Source organism: Mirounga angustirostris, unplaced genomic scaffold (genome assembly GCF_029215605.1).
Source record: "Mirounga angustirostris isolate CCGP_5_RB_7025 unplaced genomic scaffold, mMirAng1.0.hap1 SCAF_8, whole genome shotgun sequence".
In the NCBI taxonomy this organism is placed as follows: domain Eukaryota; kingdom Metazoa; phylum Chordata; class Mammalia; order Carnivora; family Phocidae; genus Mirounga; species Mirounga angustirostris.
The window spans coordinates 37373206-37386181 of NW_026991716.1; the positions used below are offsets into that span (position 1 = coordinate 37373206).

At 44.2% G+C, this 12976-nt stretch overlaps 2 protein-coding genes across 19 annotated transcripts in view; one reads left to right on the forward strand and one right to left on the reverse strand.

Annotated features, from left to right (window-relative positions):
- Positions 1 to 75: 75 nt before the first annotated feature.
- OARD1 (O-acyl-ADP-ribose deacylase 1) lies at positions 76 to 5746 on the reverse strand. Of its 6 annotated transcripts, none has more exons than XM_045866851.3 (6): positions 5401 to 5746; positions 4692 to 4771; positions 4223 to 4367; positions 3237 to 3295; positions 2071 to 2183; positions 76 to 735 (listed from the first exon to the last, which is right to left on the reverse strand). In XM_045866851.3, exons 2-6 carry the CDS (start codon positions 4728 to 4730, stop codon positions 633 to 635), a joined length of 459 nt encoding a protein of 152 aa, XP_045722807.1. In that variant the 5' UTR covers positions 4731 to 4771; positions 5401 to 5746; the 3' UTR covers positions 76 to 632. The 6 variants fall into 6 exon arrangements, with proteins under 6 accessions (XP_045722807.1, XP_045722810.1, XP_045722809.1 ...); XM_045866854.3 differs by having other exon boundaries at positions 5548 to 5702; XM_045866853.3 differs by having other exon boundaries at positions 5417 to 5698.
- The window catches only part of NFYA (nuclear transcription factor Y subunit alpha), a 31802-nt gene continuing 24152 nt past the window's right edge, over positions 5327 to 12976 (forward strand). For 6 of the 13 annotated variants that reach the window (XM_045866842.3, XM_054505838.2, XM_054505839.2 and 3 more), the window contains exon 1: positions 6024 to 6178. The gene's annotated coding sequence lies outside the window, so the exon portion shown is untranslated. Of the gene's footprint in view, positions 5480 to 6023; positions 6179 to 12976 lie in introns of those variants that run through there. The other 7 variants (XM_045866846.3, XM_045866849.3, XM_045866843.3 and 4 more) reach the window with 5 other exon arrangements.

The following is a 12976-nucleotide window of genomic DNA, read 5'->3' on the forward strand; positions in this document are numbered from 1 at the left end:
TTCCCAATTAGTTACAGGCGAATCCTCCATTACCCAGGTCCAGAACAACAGCCGTGTGCACAGAACCTCATTGGACCCCCAAGAAAAAGATGTTTATTTCTCCTTTTCTGTCACCACAAATTTCTTGTTAACAACCTAAGACTCATTTTTGTAATTTAAACAAAACCCATAATTCTCTCCTAGAATGACATAAGGATAATACCAAGCAAGCTCACAAATGACAAAAGATGCAAAACTAATTGAAATGTTCATCCTTCCTGCAATGTCTCTTCAACAGAAAAGTAGAATCCGTGCTGCCACCTAGTGGCAAGCCAAACAAGTCAGGTCGTATCCTGGATGAAAACAGGTCAGAGGCCCAACATCTGATTTCCTTGCCTAATATGAGGCATTTCTACTCCTTACCTTCCTGAAGGAAAAAAAAAAAAAAAAAAAATCACAGCAACATTTCCCAAGCAATCCCTCCTCCAGAGTCCCAGTCCCATCATGAGAATACAGCAACCCAAGTCTGGCCTGTGACACAGACTACTTCACACGAATCTTTCCTCAGACTGCTTTCAGGTCAGTTCGTCCAGTGCTATGGTCCAGCAGGGATCACACAGGAGAACGTGCACACATCCACACCACGCATCTGTTCACAGTGTGTACACAGTGATTCTGATGTCCGTGGCTTCAAACACCTCTTCAATCATTGCAGATACATTTTCCCATTGCAGACGATCAAGACCACATCCAATCCTGAAAAAGACAAACAGCTCCACGGGTTGTGATGAAGGTACCTAGGAAATCGTTTCTTCCCTCTTCCTTTAGGCTGCACCCACCCAGAGCATAAAGACAAATGATCTGGTCTCACACCCATGGTGGGAGTTTGGAAGTGAATTCCTGTTGTGAGTCACCTCATCTGTTCCTAGATGGCCCAACGTCCAACAGCTATCACTTCTCTTCTGCTAATAAGATGCCACTTCTCAGTTGTTTGAGGCTACCTTGAGAAAATGGGTGACTGCGGTGACACGGGAGACTCACTATCCTTCTTTATTGATAAAAACTAGCTGGGATTTTAAAAACACACTTATAATAATGAAATGCTAAGGAAGATAAAAAGAGGCACAAAGGACAAGATCTTGGCAAAAAGGAAATCAAAATGAAATGCTGGGAAATGCCAAGCCGATTACAGTTCAGGTCTTTGCAACACCCTGGTGAGAAACCTGAGTCAGCCCACAAAACTCTCCTACCTGGCACCTTTCTTCTAAGATGTTACTTTATTGATCCTCAATATCCCTAAAGGGGGAAAGACTCAAAATTGCTAATTTCATATAGTCTGATAATTTAAGTCCGTAAAAAAATTGTGATAAAAACACGTAACAGTTTCTGATACAGAAGACATGAATACATTACAGCCCAGGGTAAGTGAGGGATTTTGTAGCCACATTTATAAGTAACTTGGGGCTTAGAACAAACCTGCATGCATGGTCAGCACAGACTCAAAATTAGACTGACAGGAAGAGAAATGACCCCAAGAGCCTACTCCCTAAAAAGAAAGTAAAGAGGATATTGAACCCCCAATGCCATTCCCTCAGGCTCCCAATATCGAGGGTCTAATACATTACATAAGGGACCTATCCTCTGGCTACTACCACACTGACCACAACAAGCATGCAGTTTAAGGCAGTGATAATTTACAACCTTCTTTGCACCAGATTAATAAGCTTGGGACACGTGAAATGGCCCAGAAGAATATCACAATTGCTCAGTCTTGGTTCTTAGGCTTTTACTGCTTCAAGAACAGAGCCTCAGCCTCAGGCAGAAGATGCCCAGAATTCAACAAAGATGACTAACCAACAGATCCTCCCTACAAAGTAGGCTGAAGCAGGTGTGTTTTAATTATCCTGATTCATTCAACCCAGGCTAAGAAATGGGTATAATGTGGCCTAAAGTCTGATCACTGGTTCACTGGTGATTTTTAGAAGTTTTTAAATTTGTCCACTTTTAAGCCTATATTTTGGGTTAAGCTTTCAAGACAGACAGCAAATCCCACCACTCAGTACAAGTATTTAGGGCCCTGGATTTCCTTGCCTGGGCATGGAGAGATCGGTGACTCCATTCTTCAGACAGTGGGACTTCATGGCCTCTAAACTCTTCTGTAAGTTTTCATAAGTTGGCTTATGTGAAGCCCTTTTCTTTGTAATCTGAGTACAAAGAATGAATTCAAACTTTCATTAGTCCAAAATGACAGCCAAAGAAGAGCCATCACATTCTCCCAACATCCTGATAATTAAAATAAGTGTATTTCTATAGAAGAGTTCAGAGCAGAATGACAAATGTCATACTGTCTTTTCCAGTTATGGGAGGCCCTCAGGAAAATCTACTAAACGGGGCCTGAGAAACCCAGACACTGCCACGTGATAACCTTTCCTTTTCCCAAAAAGCCCATATTAGCAGGCAATGCCTATTGTCTATTGTTTTTAAGCAAGGTAGGTCAAAGTCTTTGTGCCACTTCCAAGAGATAAGCAATATATCTGCAACAAGGAAGAACCCATACCACCTGAAAACTTCCTGTTAAGTCTATTTAGAAATCATGCTTATTTGCTTTTCGTTTCTCTATAGAACAAAGAGAAATTGGTAGTGTTCCAAACAAGACTGGAAGCCACATCGGCCTTAAGGAGAGCATCCAAAGACCTTAAGACATGTCCACACTCAGTGTGCTGTCCAAATCAGACGCGTAGTGGGTTGGTTGCTCTAAGTGACCTAGCACCATCACCAAGAAGCTACACTCCTTCTGGGGCCTGAAGACCACTTGGAGAGTGAAAGAATCCCACATTGAGGCAAAAGGCAGGAAAGGAGTTAAGTAATACTAGGCACTGCATTCAATAGGGAAGAATGAGAGAAAAACTCCTTTGGGCAATCTGTCTTTTGAGAACCTACTGTTTCTATCGCACTCTAATTAGGAGAGAACTGAAATATGTGGGACATCCCTAACTTTTCCAACTCTCAGAACAGAGGCTTTTGGTGGCTGTCACAGTACTCTTCACCGTGGAGCTGAGATGCAGCCTCATGTTCCTTTCTAACCCAGTGCTCCACAGAGCCACCACCACTTGATCTAAGTGAGCATGAGATCAGAAGCTTTTTGTCATCTTTGGTTGTCTAGAATCATGATTGACAAATGCAGTACAGCCCATGTGTTCACCAGTCCTTATGACCTAGTGAGAAATTGACATAGTGAGAATTGACCCCCATCTTACCAAGTAATATATATATCGCCCATCTCTCTTCAGAACAGCCACTTCTCCAGATTTCTTTTCTAAGAAAAAGTCATTTAATAGTAGAAAGGTAAAAAAACAAAAACAAAGCACCAATCTGCATTCTTCAATTTGAAAAAAAAATCTTTACAGATCTGAGTTCACTTCAGAGCTAAAAATAATTTTCAATTCTGAAGAAACACTCTGTAACACTTTCCTCCTTCCTTAACTTCCAGCTTTCTTATTCATTTTTTGTTCTTTTCCTCTTACCCCATCTTTTGTCCTGATCATATTTTCAAATACACCCATACTCACTTTAAAAACTTCAGTGATTTTTTTTACAAAGGGTTATTTATTGTGCTAAGCATTGTGGAGAACATAGATATATAAAAGTTTCTAATGACCAAAGAGTTTTCAATGAAGAGACAGTGTCATGTTTACAAAGAACTACGATTAAAAAGTTAAGAAATTGTTTTAAAGCAATCACCAGGGGAGACTGGCCCAATAAGCCTGGACTATGCTCTAAACAACTGTTACAGAAGCTCTACAGGTGGTTCTAACACGTATCTCTGGTTTAAAGTCTCGGTAGAAAGTGATGAGAAAGGTAAGGAAGAGGTTTCTAAACTCCTCTTTGAAGAGTAAGTACAATATGGGTAAACAAAGGATCTTGAATGCTGAGTTAATACCTGTGGAACTGAAGCGAAGCACTTCAGTTATTAAAGGTTTCAGAAAAGTAGAGTAATATCAAAAAAGTTTTAAGACAGAGGAAGAGATTAGAAACCTTTACAAGAATTCAAGTTTGGTGTGATAAAGACCCAAACTAGAGGCTACTTTTGTAGAGAAAAACCTTAATCTGAAGAGTTATTAAGTACTCAGTGGTTAGGAACCCCACTCTCTGCATGTATATCCTTGTCTACCAATTAAAATATAACAGGAGGTCAAGATGCTCTAGACAAGGCAGACTAATTCAGCTGTTTTTCAAAACTCACGTTGATTTAACAGTTCCTGCACCCCTCCAAATTTCTTCTTGAAGAGGACAGCTATCCCAGCACCCATTCGACAATCCTCACTGATACAGTGCGCTAAAGAGTCTGTTTTGGGGCATGCAAAAAGGTCTCCTTTCACATAAGTGATCTAAAATGTGAAAAGGGAAAGAAAAGGTTTTATTTGATACAGAAAAACACTAAGCTGTTTCTTTCATTTCCCTTTACTGAGTCCCCCACCACTGTCCCTTTTTGATTTAAAACCCGACCTGCAGAACTTAAGGAACTACAACAAATTAAAGTTATGTGTACAAGGATAGTGATGGATGGTTTCTGCCTAGGACTGTATCAGCCTTTCCGAAGTAAATCAGCTGGGGGGGGGGGGGAGACATTGCTTTAATTAAAAAGTGTTTATGCTTTTGACCTCAATTATTCTGAATTTCAGTTCACCGATAAGTTAATAGTTGTTACGCACTCTGCTTCCTTCTGAATCTTCATTAGGGCTGCCGGCCATGATACTAAGTCGCAATTTCCAGAACTTAAGTGTTTCTTCAGCTATGAGAAGGGAAAAGGAAGTAAAAATGCTTAGGCGGCCTGTATGTATTATATTCAAACTGCCTGACCACCCACTTGGCAATTTCTTCCCCCACCATTTATCGCTGAACGTGAGCTCGTTGAGCCTCTAGGAAGTAATACAAAACTACTGGGGCAAGGATGAGGAAGAACGGCTAGGTCGCGGCGGCCGGTCCCCGCCCGCATTTCGCGCTCTCCTGGAGCGCTCCGCTCAGCCAGGGGAAGAAAAGGCGGTCCCTAGGAGGCACCTCCCTTCTCCGCGCCCGAGCAAGGCGGTTTGAGGACAGTCTCCTCTCCGCGGCCTGACCAAAAGTACTTCCCCAGTGGGTTTGGCCCACAAGAAAAAGGGAGGGACTTGGCCACAGTCCCGTCGAGCCGCAACCGAGGAGTGTCCGGACCAGGGGAGTGTACTGCGGAGCTGCAAGAAGCGGGGTGGAAAGGCGGCCTCTCAAGGAAGGCTCACCTCCACCTGCTCTTCGGGGGACAGGGGAAGGAGTCTAAAGAGGCCTCCCATTCTGTGTCCTACCCTAGGGCGGGTCAGCGAGGGCGTACGGCCTGTCCTGGGGTCCGGTGGGAAGGAGCGGGAAGGCTGGCTCAAAACCTCAACGTACCCGGGTTACCCTTCACCTGGAAAGGAGTCGGCCGCTGCAAGGTCCCGCCCCGCGGGGAAGGGCTCCGGATCCGGCCCTGGTAGGTGGGAAGCAGCGGACGAACCTAGACGCGGAGCCAATCCCGCCACAGCCCTTAATTGCACGCACCTAAAATGGCCGCCCACCACCCAGGTCCAGGAGCGGGCGGAAACAAGCCCCTCTAGCTAGTCAGCCAAACTCCCACTCTTTGGTAATGGCCGCCGAACTTCCGGCGGTAAAATCCGTGGAATGTCCCGCCGCCGTCCGGGCATGCGTAACGAGACAGCCCACCGCGAGTGGGGAAGAACGGCGCCTGCGCATTAGTCCCAGGGGTGTGTCTCCAGCGACCTCAGAGAAGGGGGTGGGCAGTTGACAAAGGAGATAGTTAGCGCCTGCGTAATACTATGTTTAGGGCGGTGTTTGAGTTCAAGGATCTGGCGCGTCTAGAAGGCGCCTGCGTATTCCTTCAGCCGGAGATGGTGTCAAATCAGAGAAGTGGGCGTGGCTTCAGGGCACGCCTGCGCGATGCTCCTTCAACTGGGGGTGGGGCGAGCCCGATGCTGGGGGTTAGGGGGCGTGGTCTCAGAGGCGCCTGCGCGGAGGCGGTTGGAGGGAGGCCCCATTCCCCTTTGTTCGGGTTCGCCATTTTGCGAGGCAGCGGCAGTGGCGGCGGCAGCGGCGGCTGGAGCCTCTGATTGGGTTTCGGGGTCCGGTACTGGAGCCAATCAGCGCGGGCAGCGAACCGGGGGAGCGAGGCACGGTGAGTGTGAGGAGCCAATATCCAGCGGCCCAGAGCCGGCCCCAGCGCCCCGATTGGCGGGTCTCGCTGACCACTCAGGAGAGGCCCAGGCGCCCGTCGAGCCCCGGGAGTCTAGCTGAGCCTAGCCGAGCCGGGCGGCTGGCGGCCCCGGCCCGGGGCCTGTTAGTGCCCCGGGCCATTCCCGGCCGGGGCCTGCAGGGGGCCGCGCCGCGCGGGGATGGCGCCCTCGGGAGCGAGCACCCGGGGTCCAGACTCTTGCAGGGGGCCTGTGCCAGTTGGGGATGCGTCCCCCTTCTCCCGGTCCTTAGGCCCAGTTTGTCAGGCCCCAGGCTCGGGGTTGGTGGCCTGCTTGCCACGAATGTCCCTACACTCAGGTCCACGCACGCCCGGGGCTTTGGCGGTCTTCTCCAGATTGCTCGGGCCTCTAACTGAAGCCCGCCCTTGCACTCTCCGTGCTTCGGCCCTCCGGACGGGAAGTCTCCCGCGGGGCCCGCGATCCCCAGCCCTCCGAGAGCCGGGTCTGCCTGTCTGCAGCGCCCCCGGGTCGCGAGTGAGGCCTGGGGAAGGTACGCGCCGCGGCCACAGGGCCCGGGGCGCGGCGGGGAGAGGGAGCCTGCCTGCCCCGCCTCTGCGCTCTGCGGGCCCGCCCCCGCCGTCTCCCGGATCGGGGGAGGGGGTCCGTTAGTGCGCCCACTCCCCTGCCCCGTCGCGCCCCTCCTCTCAGCACGCTCGGCCCGGGTCCCCGGCCCGGCGCCGTTACCACCCCCTTTGGCTCGTCATTTCCTCTTCTCCCCGCCCCGCTCGCCCGGGCAGAACCGCACACCTCCGTCTTGGAGTCCGACCAGGCGGTTTCCCTTTCTTGTCCTGGCTGTGCAGCCGGGCCAGTCCGTTCGGTGCCTGGAACCTCACTCATGAGTGCCAGTCCTGCGCATTCCTTTTCCCGGAGGCTGCACAACTTGTTTCTCATATTATTAGTTTTCTCCATTGCTCATCTTGCGAACTCTCCCTTCTTCGGGAATGTAGAATTCTTTTTTTTTTTTTCTTTAACTTTTCTGTGTCACTTTGCATGTGCCAGGCTTGACTCATTAGTTCAGTCCACAGTCATCTCTTGATTTATTTTTTTAGCATACTTTCTAATTCCATGTTAACGTTTTCTACTCAGATATTTATAGAAACTTAAGAGTGTTGTGGGGTTTCGTTAGGGTGAGACGAAACCTTCATTGACAATCAGGTCTCTAGCAGTTAGTAGGTACCAAGCATCAGTCTGTATGCTGGGGAGAAAGTAGGTAGAGGTCAATAAGAATCTTACCTGCCTGGTGGAGATTAACAAGTGAACAACTAATTAATACTTAAAGGTTAGTGCTATAAGGAGGCCAAGTTCAGTTCTGTGAAGTACTGGTGGGTGAGCTACTAAGAGCCTCGGTGGAAGACTCGATGTTGCCACACTTTTCATTGGTCTTGAAGGACAATAGGATTTCTTCCAACAAGAAAGAAGAGAAGAGCATGTGCAGAGGCACCAAATTGTGCTGTGTTTGAGGGGAAAGGTGGGTGAAGACACTGGGCAGTACTGGTGAGAATTTAGGCAGGAAAGCCCAGGTGATAAAAGCACTTGTATGTCTTGATAAGGATTTTCGGAAATAGTTACTTTTTGGAGGTTCAGATGGAAGAAATCCCGGAGTGTATTTTTTTTCAGGGTCTGAAAAACAAGTTTCTGACCTGTGGGCTTCTGCTCTACAACAGTGGCTGACTTTGGGGGAGGAAAGGAAGATTTTTCTCTTAGGATTTTAAAAGTTTTTATTCATGTGAAGCATCTACTACAGTCCTGGCAAGTACAGTAGGTCTTAAGTATATGGTGCCCATTTTTATGATCACATGAAAGGTCATAAAACTCTCCACTACTAAAACTTTGGAGACTTTTTTTTGTTTTGTTTTCACTTTTTAGAATGCATTTCTCATTGTTTAAATCATGTTGTTAAAGTCATTTTGATTATTACATTATCCACATTAATAGATGGGATAGCATGTCTAAGGTATTTTTTAGAACATTTATATTTGTTTTCTGAATATTCTTTAAACCTTGGTATGTAAAAATGGATATATCTAGCCTCTTTAAAACCACCAGGCATTTTTCACTAGATTTTTTTCTAAAAAGCAGTTACAAATTATAGTCTGGTTGCTGTTGTGCTAGACATCTCTAGAGCCTCCACCTGTCTGCAGAAGAACTTCTTTGCCTAGAATTTAAAGAGATAGTATTCTGGCCTCTAGCTTTCTCTTGACATGGGGCCTTTTAATCTGCTGTTTATATCCTGAAATTTCTCTGTCCTTGTTTTTATGCTGTCTCTTCATTTAGAGTACTCCACCCCCTCCCACATCATCCCATGTATAAATCCTTCTCACACTTTGGACCGCGTCAGGTGCCACATTTTCCTAAAGCCTTCCTTGACTTACCTATCCCCAGGTAGAAGAAATGTCTGTTCTCCCTGCTACTGTTTGACTTTGTTTCTCTCTTAGGGTTCCGGTATAGCTTTTTTCTTCTTTACCAAACGTAAAGACTCTTTGAAGTTAGGATCTTCGTCAGAGTTTTCTTTTTATTTATAAAACCTTCAGAATGGTGACTGGCAAATGATGCCTCATTAGTGGAGACAAGGAGCAAATTAGGAACTCCAATCTGGAATTCCCTCAGACAGTAGGGAAGCTGGACAGTCCTTTGTTCTCTGGTCTTTTATCAAACACAGATCAGGACCCATTTGTTGAGTTGTGAAATCAATTTAGTGGGTAATGCTAATTTTTTATAATACAATAGGAAATAACAATGTGCAGCTTATGTTACATAAAGATAAGCCTTCATGGAAATTTTGTTTCAGTTACTTTTTTCTATGTTATGTGTGCAGTGATTTGTGGTCAAAAAAACTTGAAGGGATGTTACAGTCTTTACCTGGTAGTAATTGTTAAATATAGTAATTTTGAAGGGCTTTTCACATGCTTATGGTTGAGTTTTTGGAAGTTTTAGCTTTAAAATGTGTGTAGGGACACATAGAATAGGTTCCTGGTAGTTAGCTATGTTCAGGGTTCTGCACCTTGAAGTGGGGAGGAAGAGGATTTTCATGCTAGCCGGAATATACACACACTTGCTCTTTGAGGAAGAAACATCCAGAACTGTGTTAGGATCGAGAACTAGACTGAGTAAATCGGGCTGACTTAATTTTGTTCAAATCTTGGACAGAAAAGCACTGGAGGAAAGACAAATGTCACATTGTATTGCAGTTTTACTAACTGAAGCTCAAGATAGTAGTAAGCAGAGGGCTTCATTGAAGCCAGTTGGGTACATGCTCACCCTTAGCAGTCTCAGTATCATGCTGCAACCTGAATCCCTCATTAATGGGAGAGAGAAATGCTCTTAGATTGAGAACTGCTTCCTTTTTTACCCTTCAGGGTACAGTGGATTGAAATGTTTTTAAATTGAAGCGTTTTTATTACTAGCATAAACTAAGAGGAAAATCTGCACGACGTTCTATTTATTACTTATTCTCATGTCCTTCATAAAATAAATTTCTGGGGCGCCTGGGTGGCCCAGTTGGTTAAGCGACTGCCTTCGGCTCAGGTCATGATCCTGGAGTCCCGGGATCGAGTCCCACATCGGGCTCCCTGCTCGGCAGGGGGTCTGCTTCTCCCTCTGCCCTCTTCCCTCTTGTGCTCTCTGTCTCTCATTCTCTCTCTCTCAAATAAATAAATAAAATGTTTAAAAAAAATAAATAAATAAATAAAATAAAATAAAATAAAATAAATTTCTGGAAATTAGTGATCATGGAAAAAATCTCATACAGGAAGGGGATTTGGGTGGCGGGGGGGGGTTGAAAGAGGATGTTCCTTCATGATCCCATTTTTTTAAATCAACTTTATTGAGATACAGTTAACAGACACAAAGGGTAATTATTTTAAGTGTTGGTATGTCTAAGTATGTCACTATGTGACCACCACCATGATAAAAATATATAAAACATATTCATCACCCCAGAAAGTTCCAGATGCTCTATTCTAATCAACTTCCCACCCCTATCCTACCCTGCTTTTCCAGTCCCAGGGAACCACTGACCTGCTTTGTGTCTCTAGATTTCTCTGGCTTTTTGAGAGTTTCATATAAATGGAATCAGTTAGGCTCTTCTGTTATCATTATCCTTAATTCTTCAATTTCATTAGTTTATAAAGATAAATACATTGTACTACAGTTAGAGACAAGGTAGCTTAGGGAAGACCATTTACTTCCCTGGCAGAGTCCCTTAGACCTGAAAACCCAGTTTTCTCTACTGTTCCCAGAATCTCAGGAGCCGACTTAGTCAACCAATTCCAAAGAGAACTGGTATAAAAATCAAAAAGTCAGTTTGTCACTATGCAATGAGAAATAAGTTCATTTGTGTTGCTGATCATATTTGCTTTTTGTTGGCATATTTGTATGTATATCTAAATTATAGTTAGTTGCTGGGTGAGCATTCCATCAGAGCAAGGGTAGTGAGTTAGAGAACCATATGGCCACAGAATAGCATGCAGTGATGGCACAGTCATCCTGTCACTTATTTATGGCTCTTACACCCTTACTCTGCATACCATTTCGTTTATGAGTAATAGGCTACACACACAGTTTAGTATAAAAATTTTCAAACATAAGTAAAATTGAAAGAATTTTACAGTAAACACTAGCATACCCATCACCTAGCATCTTCTGTTAACACTGTACCATACTTATCAGGTATCTATCCATTCATTCATCAATCCATCTTGTTTTTTGATGCATTTCAGAGTGAATTTTATTTATTTATTTTTTATTTTTTTAAAGATTTTATTTATTTATTTGACAGAGAGAGACACAGCGAGAGAGGGAACACAAGCAGGGGGAGCGGAAGAGGGAGAAGCAGGCTTCCCTCCGAGCAGGGAGCCCGATGCGGGGCTCAATCCCAGGACCCTGGGATCATGACCTGAGCCGAAGGCAGACGCTTAACGACTGAGCTACCCAGGCGCCCCTCAGAGTGAATTTTAGACCTAAATATACTTCTTCCTAAATACTTGCACATGCACTTGGATGTATTTTTATTTCTCTCACACCATATTGAGACAGTTTACAAGTGATTAATCTCATCTACCATGTGCGGGTTTATGGAGAGTAGTGCATTTCTTTGCTGACATAATGTGCAGTTCATTTTAGCTCACATAACTTTATCGTTCAAATTTTAGAATTTATGAAGGCCTGGAGAAAAATTGGGGGCAAAGACCTATCTACATTTTACTTATATATACCTGTACCTATCCCATACTTCCAGGGTGAATTACCCTTTGGTAGTTGGTATAATTTTAAATTTTTGAATCAGGTTTGTCTCAGATTCTCAAATACCATTTCCATTTATCTAATTGCGTCCTTATTTTAAAGGAGTGTTTAAGTGAGAAGGGTTAATTTGACCAAGGCCTAGATATTTGATAATATTTAGGGACTTACTCATTTTCTAATGTTTGAAATGATAATGTAGAGACAATATTGTGATATGATGGTAAAGACAAAGAGTCCTACCTCTTTAGAGATAGATGCCAGAGTATTTACAGCATTTTGGAATCCTATAGTGTCTGACATTTACTTCAAAATAATTCAGGGGTGGGTAGAAAGTGGATGAGATGTGTGAAACAGGATTGACCACGGTATAAGAATTGGAGATGGCTGCGGGGGTTCATTAATAATGTTTTCACTACTCTTTTTTTTTTTTCTTTTTTTAAGATTTTATTTATTTGCACACACACATGAGCAAGGTGAGGGGAAGAGGGAGAGAATCGTTTTAAGATTTATTTATTTAGAGAGAGAGAGTGCACTAATGGGGGTAGGGGAAGAAGGAGAGGGAGAGAGAGAATCTTAAGCAGACTTCATGCTGTACACAGAGCCCAAAGCGGGGCTCGATTTCACAACCCTAAGATCATATGACCTGAGCCAAAACCAAGAGTCTGACACTTAACTGACTGAGCCACCTAGGCCGCCCCTATCACTATTACATAGGTTTAGAAATTGCCATAAAGAAAGTTAAAGTGACGGGGCGCCTGGGTGGCTCAGTCGTTAAGTTTCCCCCACTCTTGCATTTGAATACTTAATAGACCTAATTATATCCTACCCTTTATTATGTAGTTTTAACTTCTTTTTTTTTTTAAGTTTTTATTTACTTATTTGACAGAGAAACAGCGAGAGAGGGAACACAAGCAGGGGGAGTGGGAGAGGGAGAAGCAGGCCTCCCGCTGAGCGGGGAGCCCAATGTGAGGCTCGATCCCAGGATGCTGGGATCATGACCTGAGCCGAAGGCAGATTTTAGAGAAACTCGTAGCCTTAATATGTCATATAAAATTTCTTCTTCTATTTAATCTATAAACATTATTTTTGCCGTTAGTATAACAACTTATTCCTTGCCGTGGATTAAAATGCAAATTCCTAAACCTTCACTCAAGCTTTCTTAATACTACTTAATGGAGATTTTGATAAGCAAAATGGTTGACTTCAGGTCTGGGTCATTTCCTTACTAAATAATAAGCCGTGAAGTTTTACACTGCAGACCATGTGTAGCGAACTAGAGTGATACGTTTGGTATTGCATTGGCAGGCAGCAAGTATGTGCTATAAAATAAAGAAACTGTATATCCTCTAAAATACACAGGCAGACCTTAAAACCAGTGTTAAATAGACCTTGTAACAACATGATATTGTAGTTTCATGAGTATTTCTAAGTTGGAAGTGTTGCCCTGGTAGTATCGAAAGGTAAGGCTGCCAATAAAAAAT